The following is a 27,232-nucleotide window of genomic DNA, read 5'->3' as shown; positions in this document are numbered from 1 at the left end:
AAAAATTCAACACCTGATAAAAGAGTGCTTTCTGAATTCTAGGTAACTCCATATCTGTGGTACATAAACATCACCTAGCTCTAAGATGTCTATCAACAGACTGGATCCTTGGAAAAACTAATGTCCTTAGCTCAGACTCAAATAGACACTATATCTGGGGTTAATGGGAAGTAAACCACAGAGGGCTCTTCTAAAATCATTCTTCAGAATGGGGTTTGTTTCTGGTTATTCAGTTGGAATAATGGAGCTCCGTACCTATAGCTCTAACATTACATAAAAGTGCCAAGGGCCAGACTCTTATAAGGATGGGAAGTCAGGGGTGCACTCTCTTTTTCTCACACATGTGCACACATGCAGGCATACACACACACACATGCACACACACACATACTGTGTGTGGCATGATACTAGTTCCTAAAAGGCCTAGGATGGAGATCAGGGCAGTACCTCTGAAGCTCCAATGGCTTTAGTAGACTTAGCTGGCTGGAAATGCTGATGACATAATCAGAAGCATAGTACTCTTTACCACTGAATTAGTCTCTATAAAAATAGGTACTACTGCCTACTCACTATGTTGCTTCAGAAAACACACTTTGGGAAAACTCACAGAGTGAAAACAACTCATCCAGAAGACATCACACATCAGATTCTACTCCCTCCATTTAAAAGCTCTCAGAGAACCAAATCATATCCCAAATACACACTAAAATGAACTCTGTTGTATTAACCTTAGTCTTTGGTGTTTTTATTTGGCCTTATAAACCTCAATTATGAGGTTACTATTTCCAACTTTCACCTAAGGTCATAAAAATTTGGTGTCTCCTTCTGTGCTCACCCAGTTCACTGTCTCATCAGAGGAGCATAACAATTGTCAGGGTTAGAAACTAACCCCATCTGGCTCTAACTTTGTTAAATTGCCATTCTTATCTTTTTCTTGTAGCCAACTCAAAATTACAGAATCTGAGAAATGCAGAATGACCCACCAAAGGTGTAAGAATCTTTAAAGTACTTCAGAAATTAGATTTTTTTTTTCACATGGGTTTTCATAAGTAAAGCATTAATATTTATTTATTTTTTTATTTTTTTTCTTTTATTATTATTATTATTATACTTTAGGTTTTATGGTACATGTGCGCAATGTGCAGGTAAGTTACATATGTATACATGTGCCATGCTGGTGTGCTGCACCCACCATCTCGTCATCTAGCATTAGGTATATCTCCCAATGCTATCCCTCCCCCCTCCCCCCACCCCACAACAGTCCCCGAAGTGTGATGTTCCCCTTCCTGTGTCCATGTGTTCTCATTGTTCAATTCCCACCTATGAGTGAGAATATGCGGTGTTTGGTTTTTTGTTCTTGCGATAGTTTACTGAGAATGATGATTTCCAATTTCATCCATGTCCCTACAAAGGACATGAACTCATCATTTTTTATGGCTGCATAGTATTCCATGGTGGCACATATACACCAGAAATTAGATTTGACTGAATTTCCTTTGACATTTCCTTTTTGTGTTATGAGACCCAATGGCAATACAAGGCAACTGTGATAACTTGACAAAAATATTCTTACTTTCTTGCTAACATGAGGCCAATATGTTAGACTGAGAAAAATTCCATGGTGATCCTTCTTACAACAGTTGCTATGAGGATATTTAACAAAAGTGGCTCAATATTCTGTAGTCTTTTAAGAGTACTCAAGTTGTGTCAGCTCAAACTCAAATAGACACTTTATCTGGTTAACGGGAAGTAAACCACAGAACAAGTTCAAAGCAAGACATGTCGACAGACCTACAAAAACCACGAATAGAGTCCATCATATATGTATTTGACCAGGAGGTTTTGTAAGTATATGAGTAATGTGCATATAAGGACTTTGAGTTCCCTATCAGAAGTGTAATACTAACTCTTTTTTTAATATAATGACACAGATTTCTCAGCCGCAGTTTAGCCAACCAATAGCAATCAAAAGTCCTCTAATCCTCTGAAAAATTTAAAATACTGAAGATTCTGGCAATACAGGGTAGGTCCAATTCAATGTCTGAAACTTTGGTGGCATTCGAGAAAGTAAAATTTTTTCTTTGGGTTACTGTTTGCTAAGATGACAGTGGAAACTGCTTGGACCTTTGCCCACGTGCTCATGCAATTTCTACATTAATATTCAACTCCTCTTGTTTTAAGCACTCTTTCTAGACAATCTTGGTATCAGATGGAGATCTCAAACCCAGGTATCGCCTCAATCTCTGCTCCCTATTTGTAAATGGCTTCTGAATATTTCCACCTGGATGTGTTTTTGTTCATTTGCTCATTAATTCATTCATTTGTTCATTCATTCTTCTATTCATTTAGTGAATAAAAATATTAAGTGCTATCAGAGAAACAAGGTCAAGAAAGTTCATTTCTCTCACCTCAAGGAGAAGATGGCAATAAGCCAGTGTTTTCAATACTTTGTGCCATGTGCTATGAGACAGGCAAGCCCAGTGTAATAAGGGATCCCAGAAACTGGACATATCAGATGTGGATGTCAAAGACGCCACCTGGAGGAAGGGCATTTGACTTGAGTGGCAGAAGGGAGGAGGAGCATTCCAGGCAGAGGGATGGCATGTTAGAAGTCCCAGAGGTATACAGCCACATTCTGTTCAGGAAAGTGCAATCTGTCTCGGGAGGTCAGAGCAAGGAGCAAGGAGGAGACTACGAAGAAAGGGCCTTGGGTGCCATAAGGAAACTAAACTTTATCTTAAATATTATAGGCAACAACTTGAAGGATTTTAACCAGAAGAAGAGCATAATCAGATTTTAACTAAGCACGTCCAAAACCTTACACCTAAATCTCTGCCAATGGCAGAGCAATCTTCACAAACTCGGCCTCTTTCTCAACTGTTCTCATACCTCACATCTCATTAACTGGCCGACAAATCTTTTTAATTCTGGGTCCCAAATAACTGCTGAATTGAGCCCCTTTTTCACATCCTCTTCTCCTGCTGTCATTGGAAAAACCCACATCATGACTTTCCTGGACAAAAGTGCAAGAGCCTTCAGTGGCAAACATTGTGGGCCAGCTCTCCAAAAGCCATCAACCAAATCCTCTCCCTTTCTCATCTCCAACTCTAGAGGCTGGAAGCTCACCTCAACAGTCTCTCTTACAATGAGGAGTAGTCACATGACTTGGTTTCAGTCAACACAATATAAGAAGGCTAATGGAGACCTTCTTTGAAAGATTTTCTTTAACGGTAAAAGCAGACAAGACAGCATTTGAAGAAGAGAATTTTTTTTTTCCTAGATTTTACCCAAGCAGCCACCTTGCCTCCTGTCTGAATTTGGTAATAACGTCTGGAGCTCTGGCAACCATCCTGTGACTATGAGATGACAAACATATGGAGAAGAAGTCAACCTGCTGGGGATACTGGAAAGAAAGGACAGAAAGGCCTAGATCATGGCTGATCTCCCTAGCTGCTGAACCCACCCTGGAACTACTCAGCCTCAGACCCCTTGTTGTGAGATAACTAAACATCCTCATGATTTAAGCCATTGTTAGTCTGGCTTCTTGTACCTGAACATATCCTAACTGATACATGTCCTAAACTGAGAATCTGGGTCCAGTCTTTTCCCACCATGCTCCCTCACCTACCATTTTAATAATCCTTCTACCTCCCAGATCTGATCATATAATTTCCAGTCTGAAAAATCTCTGAGGATAAGTCTTTGACCAAGCTCCCCACCCACCAAGCCTTCTTCATCTCTTGCCACATCAAACACCTTGATAGTCCCTAGAAACACTATACTCCTTCATGTCCCTATCTTCTGCATGTGCTATGCTCCTGCATTAACTGCCTTTACCCTTCCTGCTTAACTCTGCACCAAAAGATCCCTAAGGCAGAGTTAGTTACATTTTCCCCAGTGCTTATATAGCTGTGATAGACTATATAACCATTCACTCATATTCTCTCGGAGGAGGAATGCATCCACATCCTGCAAAACCTTTCTTTGACCAATGAAATCTGAGTAGAAGTAACATGTGTTACTTTGGGATAGAAGTTTTAGGAGCCACGGCATGGTTTCCCATGTTCTGTCTTTCCTGCCTCTGGGATGTAGAAGCAAGTACAGAGGAAGCTCCCTTATTGACACATAATGGACATGTAGCATTAGCAGGATAGGAGTATTGTTAAGTCAGGGGAAGACAAAGTTTTCTGTAAAGGCCAGATAGTAAACATTTTAGGCTTTGCCTAAATGGGACTTATATGGTCTTTGTCATGTATTCTTCTTTTTTCAACAAGCATTTAAAAATATAAAAACCAGTCTTAACTCACAGGACATATAATAATAGGTCACAGCTTGATTTGTCCCACAGGCTGTATTTTGCCACTGTTTTAAGCTGTTGAGACTTTCAGGTTACTTATTACATGTTACAGTATTTGGCATATACATTCTAGCCTTCATCACTCTGTAACAGAACTATAAGCTTCATGAAGACAGGGGTTATGTCCTTCATGCTTGCTATGCTCACTTGTAGGATGTGTCAGCTAGGAAGGTAATTGCTGAGTGAATAACAGATGTTTTCCCCATAAGACTGTGAGCTCAGGGAGCAGAAACCATGGCTTTTCATCTTATATCTATCCCAGCAATGCCTGACCTGTGATAACATTTGACGGGCCTTGGAGCCTTTGATAAACTTTACACCGAATCAGGTTTGTTCTTGTTATCATCAGAGCACGTGCCAAATATCACTTGAGAAACAGAAATTCACACAGCCTGTTTGTCTGCAAGATGAACATGTGACCTTCTGTGTCATGTACTAAAGCCCATGTCTGAAATCTATTAACTGTAATTAAATGAGTTTTGTTTTTTCTTTTTTATTTGAAAGCAGAGGAGGCAAGGGGACATGGAAGGTTTACACTAAAATAAGGGTTTTTGAAAAGGTCAAGATATCTGGAATGGTGGGTTCAAGGGTAAGTTCAGTTTTACCAAATTCCCTTAAGAGTCATTTTGTAATGTGATGGCTCAATATGGACCTTATTTGGCAGGTGACAGTATTTAGGGCAAATGTTGACTGTGTTTCACCCCATGTACCACTGAGTCGGAGTCTGTTTCCTTGTATGGTTTCAAAGGCTGCAAATAAATGCAGGAGCAAGACCTGAACACGTGTCACAGCACATGTCATCAAAAGATAGTCTTTCAAATGGAAATATATTTAGACTTAAAAATATATAGCATTTGCAAAACCAAGCATAACAGAATATGTGAGTACTTTCTACTCTGCTTCCTCATCAAAGGAAACTCCTGCCAGCATGCTCACTATAAATAATTGCAAACCAGCCTCAATCTTAAAACATTTAATTCACCTATATTGAGAAAAATTAGAAGATGAAAATGTTAGTTTTCTGAAAGCTTTTTTTTCTGATCACATTTTCAGTACACTTGGTCTCATGCATCTTAAACATCATTTGGCAATTCTGTGTTTCTTTTCTGGAAGTAAATAAACCTTCTAGCACAAGCAAAGAGAAAAATAAAACATTACAAGGCTGCCCCTCTGTGGTAACATGCTTTCTCACCCACAGCAGCCAGCCCATTCTCACAGGCTCTACTAATTGCAGCTGCATTCCACTTCCTAAAATATAGAAATTTTATACACTTAGTTTTAAATTAATGCTGCAGGGTTTTAATTTAACCATAATCCCTCTTAAAGATAAGAGACTAATGGACATATTTACATTACATCAATAGAGATAGACACTGAAAAATATTTCAGCACTATTATATTTAAAATATTTTTTAAAGAATGACATCAAATCCCTGTGGATTATCTTTTCAGTCATAAAATCATTTTATATTCACTGAAAATAATGGGAGTACATCAATGCCCTAACCACACAATTGCTTTAGTGAAGAGAAACTAGACTAGGCTAAGATCCCATTCTGAGCTCACTGCTTCTGTATCTGACGGCTGCTAGCCTCACCAGTATGCCACCAACCTGTCCTGCTTCTTTATTTGAAACTAGGAAAATACTGCTTCACTTAAAGCTAAACGGCCTTAAAATTTGGAAGTAGGCCGGGTGTGGTGGCTCACACTTGTAATCCCAGCACTTTGGGAGGCTGAGGCGGGCAGATCATGAGGTCAAGAGATCTTGACCATCCTGGCCAACACGGTGAAACCCCGTCTCTACTAAAATACAAAAATCGGCTGGGTGTGGTGGCATGCGCCTGTAGTCCCAGCTTCTCGGAAGGCTGAGGCAGGAGAATCACTTGAACCCAGGAGGCAGAGGTTGCAGTAAGCCAAGATCGTGCCACTGCACTCCAGCCTGGTGACAAAGTGAGACTCTGTCTCAAAAAAAAAAAAAAAAAAAAAAATCTGGAAGTAATTCTTTAATTTTATAACTCCTAAGTAGAACTCTGATAAATATTAATAAGATTGAGTAAAACAACATTGAGGGGCAGGACAGAGATGGACAAAACAAAGGTTTGCTTATTTTTGTAAAACAAAGTAAGTTTTTCTAGGGAGTCCAATATGACTTGAATACAAGTAGAAATATATATATTTATTAGAGAATCAACATGAAAATGGGATGTTTTAAGTCAAATGTGTAAACTTAGAATGTAACTAGCCTGCCCATTTTGGGTTAAAAGGTGAATTGACCATATGTTTTTATCTCCTCTAAATCTCAAACCCTGCTAAAATGGAAAAAAAAAAAAAAAAAGCTGGGAGAGGGGATATTCTTTGGAATGTTACTAACCCACAGGAACAATGAGAATGGGATTGGCAACAACAGAAGATGAGATATTCCAATAAATGTGTGGCAGATGGAAAGTAGATAGAAGATGGAGTCAGACTCAGCAGAGCAAAAATGCCACCCATGCGTCTGAGGAGGAAGGGCCGAAGGAAGCCCATTTACTCTGCAGAGCCCAGGGTGCCATCCAAGGGAGAAGAGAAGCAGAAAGCTCAATACATAGAATTGAGATCAAGTTCCCAGGTGCCCTCCCACATACACACAGCCAGTAAATCAAGCACCCTCTGCCACTATCAGAAAATATTCATTTTTCAAAGAAATAAACCAGCAAGAAACCAAGCACGGTAGAATTCCACAAAAATCTATAAACTGAACGTGGTTCCTTGAGCCCCGTTTGTCGACGCTGCTCTCAGAATGACAGCAAACAGGTGCACATACCCCCAGGCAAGATACTTGAAGAGTATTCTCTAGAAAAAACAAAGTTTAGATACTGATTTTGGAGTCTTCAAAGGAAAATTTCCATTTTATTATAATGAAGGGCACCAGATGACAGCCTCAACTGGAACTTGCAGTGCTTCCAATAGCCTTTTTCATGCCTTCCTCAAAATTATTAAAGACCAGCTCAGGGTCACAAGACAGTTGAGAACAGCCCCCAGCCAGAAAGACAGATAATACTAAGCAGGAATAAAACGTGTATATATACTCCTGTTTAGTGTTATATATGTATTATATGTGTGTGTGTGTATGTGTGTGTATATGTACATATGGGGTGTGTGTGTGTGTGTGTGTGTATATATATATATATATACCTTCAGAAGATGCAGAAACAATTCAGGATGCTGAAGAAAAAAAAAAGTCTATATTACCCTGAGAAAGAATAAAAACAGGGTTCCATAAAAATAAAACACAAAATAAGATAAAAATTTTTGAAATTAAAATATGATAATATACATTTAATATTCAATGGAATGGAAAAGAAAGTTGAAGAAATAATTACAACAAAGAGACAAACATTAAAAACTAAGACAATTACTTTTTAAATTAGGAGATCATTTTGTACATATGGTATCTAAGACTAAAAATAATTCTAAAAGTGAAAACAGAGAGAGCAGAGGGGAGAAAAGTAGTGAAGAAATAATGCAGGAAAACTTCCCAGGACTTAAATTTTAAGTCTCCAGATTGAAGAGCACACGTAGCTACAGACACATTGAATTTTAAAGACCCATCCAAAGCAGTGGATAAAGGGAACATTCTGAAATTTTCCAGAGTGATAAAATACCTCATGTATCAAGAAATAGGCATCAGAAGAACACTGGATTTCCTGACAGCAAAACTAGATACCAGAAGACTGGAGAAATGCCTTTAAAACTTGAGAGAATAAGGACTTTCATCTGAAAATACGTACACCAAGCCGAATACCAGTCCAGTAAGAGGGTCCCATAAAAATATTTGTCGCAAGCGAACATCCAAAAAACATAATGCCCAAAGCACTCTTTCTTAGAAAAGTACTAGAAGACTTACTTCAGCAAAGCAGGGAAATTTACAAAGAGAAAGACACAGAACATAAGAAATGGAGTCTGCAATCGGAAGACCAACAAACAATAGTTCCATGACAATGGCTGTGCAGCAGGCCTAAAGTGAAACCCAGAGTACACTGCAACAAGCAGCTGCAGGAATGAGGAGTCCAGGAAAACAAAAGTGGGAGTACTTATCATGTTTGACCATGTGGAAAATAGTACTGAGAGGGCTTTATAATTCTTCTGGAAGATTTGGGGAAAAGTAAATAATAGGTACAAAGAAAACTGGGAACACAAACAAAAAAGAAGGCAATCATTAACTCTAAGAAAAACAAAACTACCTATGAGAAAGGATAGGTAATCAACATCGAACAATAATTACACAGCGGTAATAATGTAAACATTGAATATTGACTTAACATAAAATTCTGCTGTAACTGTACTGGCAGGATGGTAGATGGGGAAGAAGAAAGAAAACTAAATTCTCACCCATTACAATAGAAAATCAAATACCATAAGAAAAAAGAATAAAAGCAGACAAGTGGCCGTTTTGTGGGAACAGAACTAAGGGTTCAAAGGGGTGGGGCATAAAACTGTTTTTTTCTATAAGCTTTTTATTTTGTAAACTATTTTGATGTGTGATAATGATTAAAGAAAGTAAATATAAGTTTAGAAAAAAATAAACCAGGCTACTGCAATAAAAGATTAAGCTTAGTACATTTAAATGTAATGAAAGGAAATTATTACAGCTAATCTTCATAAGAAAATAAAATGCAGAGTTGGCTATTACTCAGAAAATATGGCCTGAACAGCCATTTAAGGAGGATTAAACATATTTGTTCTGTTATATATATACATAACTGTGTTACATATGTGTATATATATACACTATTTGTTATAAAATTAAAACACACAATTTATAATAATCCTTATTAACTTATAAATTGACATACCAGCAAATAAATAAATTGTAAAAAATTTTCAGGAAATATAAGTTCAATTTATAAAATGAGAAAACATAAAAAGCCTAAGGGAAACAAAGTTATAATTAATTTCAAATGATTAAGCAAATGTGTGTCCAAGATAAAGATTCACAGTTATTTTGTCTCTTTTTTTATTTCACAATGCATTGGCTTGGAAATATTTCCAAGTAGCTTTGTATTGAAGGTTGTCTAGAGTTTCTGTTGTAGGTTGTTTTTTATTTTTCAACAAATATATTAATATGATGTTCTACTTATGAAAATTTGGACAGTAAATCTTATCATCATTCCTGAACACATGTTGTTATAGCAAATGTGTACATTTGGAATGGCCTTCATGGGTACTGAAATTCTAAAACTAAGGGACTCAGCTTTAGATGCTGTCATATGTTGTCATATGACATCGATGATGTCTCCACATCAATAACATTGACAGCAGTAGTCTCCAGCACTGAGTTTCTAAGGCAACCCAATGGGGGTAGGGGCAGCAAAAATATTAGGACCTCTATTTTTTTTTAAATGTATTCCTTTATGTTTTATTTCTGTAGATTTTGTCATTTACTACGAATCTTTGTTCAGTAATACACATGTATAGAATTTATACATAAGCCTATGTATATCGGCAGTGTATTCTCAAAAAATTTTTATTACTGGGATGTTACAGTGAAAAATATTTGGAGACTGCTGGTTTAGGAAGGTGTCTCCCTAATTGTAGTTAGTGAACCATTAAAATCCATGAGGGTAACACAAGTGTTCATGAGGCAGGCAGGAGAAAGCTAATATGTCATCCTAAGCTAAAAACTTAATTTTAAGTTTTGAGTAAGAATTCAACAACTGGGAGGAGAAAATAAACCTTCTCATTTGCAAAATTTTATCCAACATCAGGCCTACCTGCTACAGATGAAGTAAATTGTGATAAAAACTCTATGTTGAAATATACAAATGGCTAGAGGATTTATAGCCCTCCATATGTACATTTGTCACTCATAAGGCACAGACTATGGTAAAATGGTTCAAAACAATGTGCTCATGTGGTGGTCATAAAAGCTTTTGTTGATGAGGCAGTGTTCTACAGTAAGAAAAAACCTGAAAACCATTGATTTTGGAATTAAATACTTAAGTATTCTAAGAGTACTTCATTCTCTCATATGGGCAAAATATAGCTCAGTCATTTAGAACTATACTAGTCACTGTCCAACATGGTAGCCACTTATCACACAGGGATGTCTAAATTAGAATTTAGTAAAATTTGGCCGGGCATTTGGGCTCACGCCTGCAATCCCAGCACTTTGGGAGGACAAAGAGGGTGGATCATACAAGGCCAGGAGTTTGAGACCAGCCTGGCCAACATGATGAAACCCTGTCTCTACTAAAAATACAAAATTAGGTGGGCATGGTGGCGGGTGCCCGTAATCCCAGCTATTCAGGATGCTGAGGCGCAAGAATCACTTGAAACCCGGGAGGTGGAGGTTGCAGTGAGCTGAGATCATACCACTGCACTCCAGCCTGGGTGACAGAGCAAGACTCTGTTTCAAAGAAAAAAAAAAGAAAAAAAAATTAATTAAAATTTAAGATGTATTTCCTCAGTCACACTAATCACATTTCAAGTGCTCAATAGCCACATGTGGCTAGTGGCTACTGTATTGGACAGCATAGACAAAGAACATTCCCATGAGTGACAAATGTTCTACTGGACACTACTACTCTAGGATAGTATTCAGGAATTCTTTAGTTAAAAGTTTTAAAATCTTTATACTTACTAACTGTTACTTTGTCCTTATCCCCCAACATAATGTTGTTTGGTGTAAGATCTCTATGGACAATCCTCTTCTCCTTGTGTAAGTATCGAAGAGCTAAGCATAGCTTGAAACAATGAATAGAAAACAAATTTTATTTCCCCCAACATACATACAGCCAACGATGACTACTGTACCTCTTTAGAAGCCAGCTCAGAACTTTACTGTTTTAAGAAAAATTTAATGAAGATAAAAGCTTACCTGTATAAATATTTTCCATAGTCTTTCTTCAGTAAAATGGTGATGTTTTTCCTTCAAAGAACTGAAATGCTCTCCAAGCGGGGCTCCTTCTATAAGCTCCATAACTATGTACAACCTATCATCTATATAAATATCACAAAAGGTCATAGAAATTTAAACTCAATACAGGCATCTTGAAAAACTTTACGAATGAGAGTTCAAGCTTCCCAATGTCTGTGCGGGACACTAACACTAAAGAATTAGTGATGATGTGCTAAAATATGGATCCACTCAGCCCTGGAAGAGGTGGAGGTGAGAGGGTCTTAGGGAAACTGGGGCCCAGCCACAGCATCTTCTGGCTACAGGCAACCCCTTAGCATAATTGTACACTGGCAAATATATCATTTTCTATGTATGCCAGGATGTGGAATGACTGAAAAATGCCACAGAGAACAAATAAATGATCTCCAGTCATGGAGGATTTCCTGAAGAACCTGTAAGCCCATCCTTCCTCCAATAGTCTAAAATTTACCCTCAGAGCAAGTCAGACATTCAGAAAATTGCATTTTCAACTGTATTGTTTCATAGTCTGATAGATTTACCTTACAGAATTTTACACTGGAATAATGCCATGGTCTTGCAATGACACAGTTGAAAATAACACACATGATAGAAATTTCTGTTATGCCTTTCAAAAGCAAAAAAACAAAAAACAAAAAACTGGACTTCTCCAGGTTTTATCTTATGGCTACGGAGAACTTCATGACTGATTGTGTTTGTCTTTTTGCTTCAGATGCCAAGAAACAAAGGAGTAAATTCTACTTCCTCCTCTAAAACCAATAGGGGTTTATTTACAATGGGATGTGATATGTGTCTTTTGAAACTTGGGATGTATACAAAATATGTGTGTAGAAAATGTTGACAAAAATGGAATCATACATGTTCTGCAATTTATGCTTTTTTTCATTAAGCAGCCTTATATTTCAGTACACACAGATCCATACCATTCTTTCTGCTGGTTGTATGGTATTGCACAACATGGGTATACCATAATTTATTTAATCATTCTCCTACAGATAGACATTTATATTGTTTCCAATTTTTCATAATTTCAAGAAATAATTCATTTATGTACCAATACTACCTCTAGCTTTATTTTTAATTTTCTCATCCTTCATTCCTCTTTATTGCAATTTCCTAATCTATTTTATCATATTTTATGTATTTTTAAGCTATTTCCAATTCTTTTTTTTTTTTTTTTTTTTTTTGAGACAGAGTCTCACTCTGTCGCCCAGGCTGGACTGCAGTGGCCTGATCTGGGCTCACTGCAAGCTCCGCCTCCGGGGTTCACGCCATTCTCCTGCCTCAGTCTCCCGAGTAGCTGGGACTACAGGCGCCCGCCACTATGCCCGGCTAATTTTTTTGTATTTTTAGTAGAGACGGGGTTTCACCGTGTTAGCCATGATGGTCTCGATCTCCTGACCTTGTGATCCGCCCGTCTTGGCCTCCCAAAGTGTTGAGATTACAGGCGTGAACCACCGCGCCGGGCCTTTTTTTTTTCTTTTTGAGGCGGAGTCTTGCTCTGTCCCAAAGCTGAAGTGCAGTGGCGCGATCTTGGCTCAGTGCAACCTCTGCCTCCCGGATTCAAGCAATTCTCCTGCCTCAGCTTCCCAAGTAGCTGGGATTACAGGCACCTGCCACCACGCCCAGCTATTTTTTTTTTTTTTTGTATTTTTAGTAGAGACAGGGTTTCACCAGGTAGTAAAAAACGTTTTTGTTTTTTATATTAAGACAATTTATATCACTTCAGTACAAGTCGGAAGCCAACCTTGATTTTTTTGAAGGGATATACACTAAATTATAGAAAATTATTTTAATATCAAGAACAAATGGCTAAGGGGACAGGATTTACTGCATGAGTTTTAGCACTGAGTTTTTCAGAGTCATCTAAGGGAAGGGAGATGGGTAAAATCGTAACAAATGCCAAAATACACACACAAAGGTTTTCTTAAATAACAATAGCACCGATAAAGAGGTAGTCCGGAAGCCCCAGTCATTGCTTTATATCTCTTTAAATCATTCTTCAAGTGGAGATTTATTTCGACATTTCATATGTGACACATATCATTAAAGCTTATCAATACTTGTATTATTTCTGTCATAGGCCCTATTTAAAAAAAAAAAAAAAAAAGAGGGTCTGACTGTGTTTTGGTTCTAGTTCAGCATTCCATCATACCTGCAGAAAGCAAGCCTGCCTGCCTGCAGAATCAGTCTGGGCTCCATCGCCACCTTGTGGCACTTACCTGAACTTCAGGTAAAAGAAATCTCAAAGACCTAGCTCACTCCAACTTATTTTGGGGATGGAAAATGACACCTGAGTCAACAAAAACAACTTTCTTTTCTTTTCTTAAGGAAACCACCATCCGTTAGTTTTCTTTTTCCTTGATCCTATTAAGTGATTTTTTTGTATAAGAGAATAGCAATAACTATTTTGGTTTGCTCATGTGTTTTTCACACAGGGAGCTAAGTATTTTCTAACTATCTTCAGGTCACTGACTAGGTTACTGTTTCACTAGTCAAGAAAGTGATGCTTAAGATCATCTACTGTCATATTAACAAAAAAAGGTCAATAAAATAGTTGATTAGGTTTCTTTTGTGACATTCCAATATAAAAATATATGTGAAAAAACTGTTTCCTTATTTAGAAATATCATGAAAACTCATACTTACTTTCCAGAAATGTTTTGTAATAACGTACAATGTTGGGATGATAAAGCTATAAGAAAATAAATAACAAACATGTATTGCACTGCTTCAAAATACAAGTTTTTCACTGACTACTTAGTTGGACTTCATATTTGAAAACTACAAAGAAATTATATTTATTTACAAAACTAAGCATTTCAAGATATCATCGAACTGAGATTGCTGTGATTTTTAAAAACTTGTTGCTTATAAACTGATCTGAAAATAGCAATCCTATATATAGCTTTATTAAGTAAAATTAAAAACGTTCTATCACCTAACTTTACTATCTAACTTAACCAACAGAACTATAGAGGTAGAAGGAATCTTAAGAATTCCTTTAGCACGCCTTGTCACAACCCCACACATCGACTGTATAAAGGAGAAAAGTGAAATGAGGTAACTTCTGTTGACTACAAATATTCATTGTTCTTTACCTCTCTCTACCATCTAAATATTTATGTAAAGTTTGTGCCTATTTACACTATTTCTGTCTTTCTATGCTCTCCAAAATGATTAGTAGAAAATGACATAATCTAAGAGTCTACTCAGTTTAAATCATAGTAACAGTTGACAAGGACTTCCTACTTAACCAAGCTTTAGTCAGGCTCCTCTGAGTCCTCTTCATGACTAGGCCTCATCCTTGGTCTGTCAGTTTTAGCAACTTATATCCTGCTAAGTCAGTTTATGGAAAAATTTCCCACCCTTGACATCCAATTAAGTTTCTCATCCACTCACCCTTGATATCTGACCAAGTTCCTCTTGGTAAACTTCCATCCACTGATCCCCCATCACCCTGACCATTGTCTCTGAGTCCCCAGCTGTCCAGTCCTCGAATTCAGAGTTGGGTTCAATCTCTCTCCTCAATTACAATAGTTTGACTTCTATTGCACTAGTATTGAATAAAGTCTTCCTCACCATTTTTAAAAAATGTCTGGTGCAATTTCTCTTTGATATAAGTTAAGAATGTTAGTGGAATTTCTAATTTTTTAATTAAAAAAGATCATTTTCTAGAAGAATGCTAATAATTTTGTAGTTTTTCTTATAATTTGAGTTTCTAGATAAAATTTGTCTTAGAACAGTCACCATCACATCAACAAATGGCTTGCTTGCATCTCTTTTTGGTCTTTCTGCAAGTCTTTTTGAAGGGAGATTGCTAGCTGTCCACCAAAAACCTGCTGTCCCATTGCAATACAATTGTAGCTGGACATGGCTTCCCAGTTAGAGAAGACTTCTCAGCCTCCCTTGAAGCTGGGGGTGAGGCTACCACTCAGTTCTGACCTGTGGAATATGAGAGGAAGCGTGTGTGCCTCCTGTGTGAACTCGAAACCTTGGGAATAGCCCTCCATGCTCCTCCTCATCCCACCTTGGATATGAGCATGGCTATGGCAGTTTCAACCACACAGATGAAGACAATGCACTAGGAGGTAGCAGCACAAGAAGAGAGAAAAAAGCCTGCATCCCTAAATGATCGCATGGAGCAGAGAACACCTTCAACCTGGTTTACTCACTTTGGGATTGTTCTGTGAAAGAGAAATAACCCACTGTACTGTGAGTCCTCTTTCTAAGCACCTGCATTTGGGATCCTCTTTGTTAATGTAGGTTAATCTTAATGTACTCTCCATTCTAGCCCCATTTGTTTTGCTTCTGCCTGCCACTACCTCCTCCTTTAAGGACTCAATATTACCATCCTTTCCATCAGTTTGATCCTCTAGTGAGAGGGCAATTTTGAGTTACCTCAAAGCCCAAGCATATGCTTCATATCTGACCCTAGTCTGACAGTTTCTTTTCTTAGGAAATGTGCTAAAACAATCTACTTCATCAACTAGCAAGTGGCCAGTAGATCTTAAACAATATGTGACCAGGTAACCAACCAGAACCATATTCTGGACTTGGCTCACCCGCAAGGACTAAAACCATATTTGGGTCCAGATGAAAACACTGGACTGGCTTAGGTCAAAAGCCCTGTTCTAGCCTTGTGCTACAATGAAAGAGCACACTGTGGAAGGCTAGATGACCATACAAACACATGAACAAACTACACATGAACAAACTTTTTAAAGTCTAGTCTATTAGTATATAAAATCAACTATAAAATAAACAAGTAATGATAATATTTACTATAATGTATACACTGGAGTAGAACTATTGATTTCTATGAACAAAGGTCTCCATGTTTATGGAATTCATCACTTCCCAACACAGATGCTATGCAAATGTGACCAGTGGAGGACAAAAGCAGCAAAGCTGAGAGTGCACCACAGGAATTATAAATGAACGGTATTCGTGATGAATGTGCAAATAAGGAAGGCTGAAAAAGAAACCAATGTGTTCTTGGATCACACAAAGAAATTCCATTTCTCTTTGAAATGTTTATTCTTCCTCCTCAAACACACTTTCATAATGAGAGTTAATTGAGCTGTTACATTATGTCAGATATTCTGCTCATGCCAATAAATAATAACCCATCTTGAAAATCTACATTTTAGACTTAATAATGTCATATTTGAGGAATGTTAACAGCTTGGTTCCATTTGACAAAAGTCAAGAAACTCTTAGTCATATTTCTATGTATGTAACTAAGTAACCAAATATCCTAAAATATATTGAGAAAAGAATAGATATGCTCACAACGAAAAGAAAAGGATTTCTCATATATGATGCATTCTGTACTGTAAATCCAATTGTTTTGCATCTATCAATCACCCTGATATAAACTCCAGACAGTGTTTTATGCTTCAGTGTCAAGCCTTAGGAAAAAAGCTGGCAAAAATATCACTGCTTCAATGTCAATTATTTCACATGGAACTAGTTCATAAGCAGCATGGACAAGAGCACCACAACTCTACTTTCTTGCAATGACATGTATTTAAGAAAAACATCTTCAGAAACAAGGAAAACATTTACCTGCTCTTTAATTATTGTTAATTCAGAAACAATATTCCTTACGCTGCTGTCTCGATCTTTCTTATCCTTTCCAAATGCTGGGTTATGTAAATTGACCTCTTTCATTGCTAAAAGATTTTGACCACTACGCTTTCTAACCTAAAATAAAGAAAAACAACAACAACAACAACAAAAGGAACAGGGTAAAGAAGAAGATAGAAAGGGGAAGAAAGAGATAGACTAACAAAGTCACATGAGTAACTAAGTCATATAAATAAGTCACAGAGCATTTAAAGTTCCAGCTGTATTTACATTAAGCTCAGCTCAAAACACTGGTAATCCCCTGGGTCAGTCTGCAATACTTAGTAGCATTTTTTAATTTAGAGATTGCATCATGCATTGGGAGAAGCTATTTTGAATACCTTTGTGAGAGATTAATAATGCCTTTTGTCTTAAAAAGTCAGTGGCCAATTTCTAGAGCTTACAGCTAAAACAATATTAGTGTGGCTATCTCTGACAAAAACAATCATTCTAATTTTCATATCTATTTGTTTGCTATTTTTCAATGACAAGAGTTCCAATTCAATTGAATATCGGTGTGCAAGTGTGACACCCTGTTTGGTTGGGAGTATCAGAAATGTTCCCCAAGGGGAAAGTCACCTTGTAAACACAGCCAAAAGCTCCACTTCCAAGATGATCCAAAATCGCATAGTTGCCTATATATTTCGAAGGAGCTTTGTTCTGATTAATGCTTTCAATATTTTCAGCAATTTGCTTCAGTTCATCCTCCTAATCAAAATATAAAAAGGAAATGGGTTTCTGTGATAAATTCCATCCTGACTACATAGCAGCCTGCCAAAATATTGAAAACTCAGGACTTACCACTAATAAATTCAGCTTGGATACCAATTCTTCATAAGCACTGATATCACGTACATAATGCCCTATGTCAATGAAGATCTCAAACAAATCTGTGGGGAAAAGTCTACAGAGAAAATTATACACACTTAAAATAGAACTTGGACACTGTTGATCATTACTTCCCTTTTTAATTTTTTTGAGACGGAGTCTCGCTCTGTCACCCAGGCTGGAGTGCAGTGGCACGATCTTGGCTCACTGCAAGCTCCACCTCCCGGGTTCATGCCATTCTCCTGCCTCAGCCTCCCAAGTAGCTGGGACTACAGGCGCCCGCCACCATGCCCGGCTAATTTTTTGTATTTTTAGTAGAGATCGGGTTTCACCATGTTAGCCAGGATGGTCTCGATCTCCTGACCTCGTGATCCGCCCGTCTCGGCCTCCCAAAGTGCTGGGATTACAGGTGTGAGCCACCGCGCCCAGCCCATTACTTCCCTTTTGAATGCAGCTCACTCACTGATTAATTACATGAAACAAATTTAACTTCTTTTGATTATCAGCAAAGTTGGGGAAATAATATTCCCTAACTTACCTCGAAAAAATACACTATTTACAGCTTTTGAGGGGTAAGAAAAAAACAAATGGAGAAGAAAGTTCTAGAGATCTGCTGTACAACCTTGTGCTTACAGTTAACAACACTGTACACTTAAAATTTTAAGAAGGTAGATGGCATGTTAATATTTTACCATAATTTAAAATTAGATATGATATAGATTATACAAAAATCTTACTTGTAAGATATTTGGGGGTATAGGTATTGAATATATTAGAAGGAAACATTTATTAGGTGTTTTTTTGGGTGTGGAGCACTTTCACAAATGTCATTTAACTCAGATTTTAGTAAGAAGTAAATACTAACCCAACTTTTCAATAAAAGTTTCATGAAAATAAAAATACTGGTACATGAAAAATAAAACAAATAAAGAGATTCATTCATCATTCCCAAGACACTGGTTTAAAGGGCTTTTAAAATATTTGAGTTCACTAAAATGGATCGATTAGAGCTTTGAAATGAAAGATTACAAAGAATAAGTAGCTGGGTGCGGTGGCTCACGCCTGTAATCCCAACGCTTTGGGAGGCCAAGGCAGGCAGATCACCTGAGGTCAGGAGTTCAAGACCAGCCTGGCCAACATGGCGAAAACCCGTCTCTACTGAAAATACAAAAATTAGCCGGGTGTGGTGGTGCATGCCTGTAGTCCCAGCTACTCAGGAGGCTGAGGCAGGAGAAGTGACAGAATGAGCCTCTGTCAAAAAAAAAAAAAGAGAGAGAACTAATTTTACTTTATTTTCTTCTAAATCCAAACATAGTATAGAAATAAAGTAACAACATAAAATGCTCCACGCTTTCTGCACTTGATCTCCACCAAAAGGCCAAAAAGTGACGCTCCATGCTTTCTGAACAAAAAATACTATATTAACTCAATACTTTATGTCTATTCTGCCTTATTAACAAAATTTTAATAAAAACTTGGGCCTATGATTTTGGCTAACCCACCTAACTAAGTGGTGTGCAGAACACCACTGAGGGAACCAGTGTTTGCTTCCCGAAATGGTGACCTTTTGGTCAGGCTTACCAACACAGTATCTTGACCCCAGAACATCCAGCCTCCCCTTCAAATGAGCTCCTACACCATCAAAGACACACAGAAAAATAGTTTGTTTTCCCTTTGATTAAAGGGAAATCACCAGATCGACTTTCAAGTTTCTAGCTGGAAAAAAATAAGCTCGTATTTTAATGCCATCTTTTAAAAATGTTAATATCTTTAATTATCAAAAAGAAAACTAAAATCATAGCAGTCACATGTAATTAAGGGGAGTTGTATTGATATAGCAATTTATGCTCTTTCATCATCATTCTGTTGATATTCAGTGTGGCTGGATACTGAATCACTACAGTAGCTCACTTATATCTGTGAAATAAGAAATCTGAAGAAACATGGTTTGCATACTGACACATTGTTTTCCTTCTGTTGCATCTAAGCCAAGTATGTGAAAACAGTTCAATCTAATGATCTCCTAAACCTAATGATCACTTATATTTCTCTAACCTCATACCTTTTAAAGAGTGGTCTGTTTCTTTCCATACTGAAGAGAAATCTCAAGGCTCTGAAAGCATAACACTAGAAAACAAAAGGATATGTGATTCTTAAATGGTAGCTCAACAAATTAAAACATTTTCAGGAAAGAATTAACAGGAAGTAAACATTAACGTGACTTTAGTGTAAGTGGTTGGTCCAAGTTGGAGCCAAAGCCTGTAAGTGAAAACAAAAAACACCAACACCTGGGGTCATTCCTGTATTTAAAAAGTGTTTATGTTATAGAATGCTAGGAATATTGGCCTTGCTTCACTCGATACTCGTCATTAATTTCTTTCTATAAAGTACAAAATGAGTACAGAGACAAGAAATAAAATTCTGATGCTGAGAAAACCAAATGTCTAAAGATTTCCAGGAGCTCAAGGTTTATTTTGTTTCTAGCCTGCTATGTATACCTCAATATTTATATGGTTTCTGTGAGAAAATAAACACTAGAAATGATGACATATAAAAATAGCCACAGGCACACTGGACTCAAACTTGACAAATTGGTCTCTTGAGTAAAGAGTCTTAAGCATTCCCCAAATAGAACAATCTACAGTAACTCCCTAGAACGCTCAGAAAGAGGCCTGTGAGCCTTTACCTAGGAAAAATAAACATCTGACATTTTGCAGTACTGAGAAAAAAGAGTGTGCCCAGCCTGCAGCTGTGCCTGCACAATAGGCCACCGTTGGAGTGATCAGGGTCTGCTGAATCAAATCTGGGATCATTTCCTAAAATCAGTGATCTGAACACAGAAGGGTCCCAAACAAAATTGCCCAGAGAGGTGAGGCCGGTAACAAAATGACATGAAGGAGCCAGGTGAGAGCACTGGAGACTGTGAGAAAGGGAGAGCATGCATATTCCTCAAAAGCCCTCCATCTGGAATTCTAAAAAACCCTCTACTGGCTTAACAAAATGGATCTGCAGGATGGGTTTGTCTTTATCTGTTTAACAGCACAGTGTCATATATCTGTGATGCACTAAAGAAATCAAGTCCCATGCCTGCACCTTCTCATTGGTAGCTCTCCAAAAACCCCTGCCCGCCAGCACAGAGACACCCCCAAAGAGTCTTCTGGGTTTGGCCATCATTTTGGATGATAACTCTTAAATCAGATTGGAGACAAAGGTTGTTTCTTTCTTCCTTTTCAAAATGACTTGGGGGAAAAAAAAAAGATGAGCTACAACTATTGCAAAGACTAACTTTAAATCAGATTTTGACATTAGGGCCACTGCCCCCCGCCCCCACTCTGCCAATACCCACTCCTCAAAAACGAACATAGAACCCTGCGTAACTGTTCCCCTTTCTTACATGTGAGGCCTTAACTCCTGGAGCACTGCCTCCCCAAACCACACACCCCAGTTCCACTGAGCAGCTCACCCTTTACTCAGCTTCCCCAACACCCACTCCTCAAAAATGAATGTAGAACCTGCCTAACTGTTCCCCTTTCTTACATGTGAGGCCTCATCTGCTGGAGCACTGCCCCCCACAACCACACACCCCAGCCCCACTGAGCAGCTCACCCTTCCCTCAGCACACTCTAAGCTCACAGCTTTCACACTTGGTGCATGCTGTTCCCTCTGCATTGAATGCCCTTCCACCCTGCAGCAGATGCCATTGGTGCCCCACCCAATATCCCCTTATCCACTTGGCAAGTCCTTTCTCATCCATCAAGATCCATGATGGCAAATAATTTTCCCCTTATTGTTATATTCTGATACATAAGGAATGCATATTTTTTAAAAAATAGAACTTATTGATAAGCAAAGAAACACCTAAATAAATCACCTAATTCTCCCACACAGAGAAACCACTGTTAAGCCTTCTGCATTGTTTTAATATTATTTGATTCCATGCCAGTCTTCCTTGCCAGATATTTTTCCCTCATAGTCAGTACAGGGACTAGTACTAACCTAAACATTCTAAAAATCATAGATCATTTTACCATAGTTACCCAAGATTTCAATAACTTGATATTGAAGGACAATAGACATGTTTATTACCTGTAATAGATTAGTTTTTGCTGCATTCTTTTGCTTATTTGGTAAAATTAATTTTGCTATTGTATATACACCATTTTCCTGAAAGAATAAAGGGGTCATACTATGAGTGACAACACTGTAGTGATACACAAGCAAAAAGAGGCAAATAAACAATCTCAAAAATTAATATCAAAGAAGAAATATTAGTATAACTTTGGACCTTGAAGTAAACATTACAGGACAATATTTAAAATGTCAACATAACACTTTTAAACACCAAAGGGTACAACTACAATCTTAAAATTTCAACTGTCCGGGGAGAATCAAGATTATAATAAAGTACATAAACGTAAAGTGATTCAAATACCTTAAAAACAAACAATGAGAGATTAAAAAGGGATAGAGCAAAGGTGTCCCAATATCTTAGATTTATATCTTTGATATTTATTTATATCCTTAATTACCACAACCATAAAGGGAGACATTATATTCCAGTTATTAATTTATGTCTTTATTATAATCTTGACATCTTTCTAGATTTAATTGAAATATACACATGAAGGAATGAACAAATAATAATACCTTACAGCCACTTTTCTATTATCTAGTAAATATATAATGTACTGATCTTTACTGTGTGCAGGCATTCATATTATAATTGCAAAGAGCTTTATTTGCCTTATTGCATCTAATCTCTGTAACAACTCTGTGAAATTAGTCTATAATTTCCTTGTTTTATACATGAGAAAACCAATACTTAGAGCGGATACATTATTTTTTTAGAAGCCAAGCCAAGAAGTAATAATTCCAGGAATTGAACCTCAATCTGGCCAACTTCAAATCCCTGCTCTATCAACTACCCCCGGATCTGCTGAGTTTCTCTTATGTCCTAATTTAATCATTGATGAGCTGATCCCTTACTAACATGTATGGATCTTGAAGTTGGATATCGTATTGACACAACCAAAAATGTTTTCTCTGTAAAATTCACTAAGTAGGAGGTAACTTTTGCGATAGAAACCCATACAAGGGTTGTACATATATGTGTGTATATTTATTAATATAGATCTATTAATTTATATTTATGTGTATATATACATACATACACAAACACGTATATATAGCTGTACATATAGTAGATTAATTAGTGGATTATACTTTGCAAAATCAGTTTCTTGGCAATAAATATTTTGTTTGCTGTGTCTCAATCATCGTTTTTAACTTAATAATCTGTTGCATAGTCTTAATCAAAATGACTGCTGTCCTTACCTTATGGTATTCTATATGCCCAGAATTAATGCAATTCAGGGTATCCCTTTTAGAAAGAAAAAATAAAAGGGACTGCACATAACATAATGAAGAAACATCAATTAACCACATGTCAGTCCTTTTTATGTCAAATGAGTTAAAGGGGGAAGGACAAGAATATAAAGTAGAACTTTATTCGTTAAATGAGAAATGTTAAAATAGTTTTAAAATCACATGATGGGAATCCCAAAACCTATGTTCTGGGATACAGACTGCACCACAAGGTGAGTTGATTATGAATGGTTATGGAGACCTGACCTTGAGAAGGAGTGCTCTCACCTGAACCACCTGGTGGGCATTGGTGTCGTTGAGCACCAGCTCAGTGAGGGCAGCACAGCAGGCTGGAATGACAACAATCAAATGCATAGTGTGCATCATTACAATAAATATACTTTCACGTAAATACTCTTACTCCACAGGGTATTTTTATTATTTTGCTATTTTTATTAGCAAAGTAACTTCTCAAGAAACACTACTTTTCCTTCTGGCACAGCTCTGGAAGAAGAGAAGTTGACTTGTAATGACTTCTAATTCTCCTCCCCATGTAATTCATGTGCATGTCTATTCCACAGCAACCATTTATTGTGCACTTTCTGTGTACCAGGAGGCAAGTACTGCATCTGTCCATTTCATTGTAATCCCCAGTGCCCAACATATGCCTGGCACTTAGCAGGTGCTCAGCAAATATATCTATAATGGTTGATAAATAAAAGAATGCTTTAAATATATTATTCAACTCAATCCTTATAATAAGAGTATGCACTGTGATTACCAGTGTTACTGGTGAGAAAACAGTTTCAAAGAGTTACTAGACTAGGCCACACAACCAGTAAGTGGAAATGACCAGGAGTGCAGCCCCAGTCTGCCAGACGTTAAATCCCCAGCCCTAAGCAGCACCACTCTTGCCTCCTGACAGCCACTGTGGCAGCCTTTGGTGGCATTTTGCACTGAGATACTTGTGCTCTCAGAAGTATGCCAAACTCTATAGCACAGAGCTCCTATAAAGGATAATTCCATTTTACTGTGCTAAAGATTTTACATATATTCCCATATAATTCTCACAATGATCTTCTATCATTGATAACTTGATTATCATCACCATTTTACATAAGCAAAACTGAAGCTTGGAGAAGTTAAGGAACTTGCCCAAGGCCATATAGCCATCAATGAGGGTGGAGCCAAAACTCAGACCCTACTCTTAACCCTTTATGTTTTTAATTTTTATTTTTCCATTTTTATTTAGGTATTAACATGGTTTGGCTGTGTCCCCACCCAAATCTCATCATGAATTGTAATTCCCACAATTCCCACGTGTCATAGGAGGAACCCGGTGTGAAGTGATTGAATTATGGGGGTGGGTCTTTCCTGCACTGTTCTCGTGATAGTGAATGAGTCTCACAAGATCTGATGGTTTTAAAAATGGGAGTTTCCTTGCACAAGCCCTCTCTTTGCCTGCTGCCATCCACTTAAGATGTGACTTGCTCCTCCTTGCCTTCCACCATGATTGTGAGGCCTCCCCAGCCATGTGGAACTGTAAGTCCATTAAACCTCTTTCTTTTGGAAATTGCCCAGTCTCGGGTATGTCTTTATCAGCAGCATGAAAATGGACTAATATAGTAAATTGGTACCAGTAGAGTGGGGCTTTGCTGAAAAGATAACAGAAATTGTGAAAGTGACTTTGGAACTGGGTAACAGGCAGAGGCTGGAACAGTTTGGAGGGCTCACAAGAAGACAGGAAAATGTGGGAAAGTTTGGAACTCCCTAGAGGCTTGTTGAATCGCTTTGACCAAATGCTGATAATGATATGGACAATGAAATCCAGGCTGAGGTGGTCTCAGATGGAGATGAGGAAATTGTTGGTAACTGGAGCCAAGGTGACCCTTGCTATGTTTTAGCAAAGAGACTGGTGGCATTTTGCCCCTGCCCTAGAGATCTGTGGAACTTTGAACTTGAGAGAAATGATTTAAGGTACCTGGCAGAAGAAATTTCTAAGCAGCAAAGCATTCAAGAGGTGACTTGAATGCTGTTAAAGGCATTGAGTTTTAAAAGAAGAACACAGCATAAAAGTTTGGAAAATTTGCAGTCTGACAATGCCATAGAAAAGAAAATCTAATTTTCTGAAGAGAAATTCAAGCCCGCTGCAGATATTCGCATAAGTAATGAGGAGCCAAATGTTAATCCCCAAAACAATGGGGAAAATTTCTCCAGGGCACGTCAGAGACCTTTGTGGCATTCCCTCCCATCACAGGCCTGGAGGTTTCGGAGGGAAAAAACGGTTTCATGGACTGGACACAGGGTCCCTCTGCTGTGTGCAGTCTAGGGACTTGGTGCTCTGCATCCCAGCCACTTCAGTCATGACTAAAAGGGGCCAAGGTACAGCTCAGGCTGTTGCTTCAGAGGGTGGAAGCCCCAAGCCTTGGCAGCTTCCATGTGGTGTTGAGCCTGTGTGTACACAAAAGTCAAGAATTAGGGTTTGGGAACCTCTGCCTAGATTTCAGAGGATGTATGGAAATGCCTGGATGCTCAGGCAGAAGTTTGCTGCAGGGGCGGGGCTCTCATGGAGAACATCTGCTAGGGCAGTTCAGAAGGGAAATGTGGGGTCAGAGCCCCCACACAGAGTCCCTGCTGGAGTACTGCCTAGTGGAGCTGTAAGAAGCAGGCCACTGTCCTCTAGTAGAATGGTAGATCCACTGACAGCGTGCACAGTGTGCCTGGAAAAGCCAAAGAAACTCAACATCAACCCATGAAAGCAGCCAAGAGGGAAGCTGTACCTCACATAGCCACAGGGGCGGAGCTGCCCAAGATCATGGGAACCCACTTATAGCATCAGCGTGACCCAGATGCAAGACATGGAGTCAAAGGAGATCATTTTGGAGCTTTAAGATTTGACTGCCCTGCTGTATTCTGGACTTGCATGGGGCCTGTAGCCCCTTTGTTTTGGCCAATTTCTCCCATTTGGAACAGCTGTATTTATCCAATGCCTGTACCCCATTGTATCTAGGAAGTAACTGACTTGCTTTTGATTTTACAGGCTCACAGGCAAAAGGGACTTGCCTTGTCTCAGATGAGATGTTGGACTGTGGACTTCTGAGTTAATGCTGAAATGAGTTAAGACTTTGGGGGACTGTTGGGAAGGCATGACTGGTTTTGAAATGTGAGGACATACAATTTGGGAGGGGCCGGGAGCAAAATGATATGGTTTGACTGTGTCCCCACCCAAATCTCAATCTTGAATTGTAACTCCCACAATTTTCATGTGTCATGGGAGGAACCCAGTGAGAGGTGATTGAATTATGGGGGTGGGTCTTTCCTGTGCTGTTCTCATGATAGTGAATGAGTCTTACTTGAGATCTGATTGTTTTAAAAATTTTTTTTTGTAAAACCATTGAAAGTGCACTGAGTTTCCCTGCACAAGCCCTCTCCTGCCTGCCATCATCCATGTAAGATGTGACTTGCTTCTCCTTGCCTTCCACCATGATTGTGAGGCCTCCCTAACCATGTGGAACTGTAAGTCCATTAAACCTCTTTCTTTTGTAAATTGCCCTGTCTTGGGTATGTCTTTAGCAGCAGCATGAAAATGGACTAATACGGGTATAGAATAAGCTATATAATGTAAACACATCTTAAGTGTACGGCTCAATGAGATACTACATATCTATGTGCCCTGTAACCACCCTCCACCCAGAGGAATGCATAGGCTATATTTCCAGTTCTCAAAGGCTCCTTGTGCCCCTTCTCAGGCACTCACTCTCCTATAATTCCACATCTAAGTAACTGTTCTTCTGAATTCTATCACCATCAATCTCACCCACTCTTTGAATGATTGCTAGAAACACTCAGAGCTCTGAGATTCCACTGGATTAGACTTCTGGGGAGTCTTCAAACAGTAAACCCCCAGCAGAAGAGCTTGTACTGAGACAGGGGCCTTTCAGAGTAACCATAAATGGCACTTTGAGGAGGAGATCCTACGTCCTTGTTTTCACACCATCTATGAAGAAATATCTTCTGTATTCTTCAAGAGAAAATAGTAGACAGCAAGGAAAGCCTGCCTTCTCCCACTTCCCCACTCCCTCATTCCCTCTCCCGCAGTCTGCTCTTTCCCCTCAGAGTACCCCTGTCTCTTG

General features: G+C 38.3%; 1 protein-coding gene across 17 annotated transcripts in view; it reads right to left on the bottom strand.

The window, feature by feature from the left end:
* The window catches only part of NEK10 (NIMA related kinase 10), a 264,785-nt gene that overhangs the window by 168,662 nt on the left and 68,891 nt on the right, over positions 1 to 27,232 (bottom strand). For 14 of the 17 annotated variants that reach the window (XM_054479800.2, XM_054479798.2, XM_054479804.2 and 11 more), the window contains 9 exons: positions 23,388 to 23,449; positions 21,822 to 21,899; positions 19,798 to 19,862; positions 17,709 to 17,811; positions 17,487 to 17,615; positions 16,848 to 16,985; positions 13,926 to 13,971; positions 11,217 to 11,338; positions 10,980 to 11,082 (listed from right to left, as the gene is read on the bottom strand). In XM_054479800.2, coding sequence (XP_054335775.1) covers positions 10,980 to 11,082; positions 11,217 to 11,338; positions 13,926 to 13,971; positions 16,848 to 16,985; positions 17,487 to 17,615; positions 17,709 to 17,811; positions 19,798 to 19,862; positions 21,822 to 21,899; positions 23,388 to 23,449 — 846 coding nt within the window. The remainder of the gene's footprint in view (positions 1 to 10,979; positions 11,083 to 11,216; positions 11,339 to 13,925; positions 13,972 to 16,847; positions 16,986 to 17,486; positions 17,616 to 17,708; positions 17,812 to 19,797; positions 19,863 to 21,821; positions 21,900 to 23,387; positions 23,450 to 27,232) is intronic. The other 3 variants (XM_054479809.2, XM_054479802.2, XM_054479805.2) reach the window with 1 other exon arrangement.

The sequence above is a fragment of the Pongo pygmaeus genome, chromosome 2 (assembly GCF_028885625.2).
Source record: "Pongo pygmaeus isolate AG05252 chromosome 2, NHGRI_mPonPyg2-v2.0_pri, whole genome shotgun sequence".
Lineage (NCBI taxonomy): Eukaryota > Metazoa > Chordata > Mammalia > Primates > Hominidae > Pongo > Pongo pygmaeus.
The sequence above is the reverse complement of the archived record's forward strand: the minus strand, read 5'-3'. Positions and strand labels throughout refer to the sequence as shown.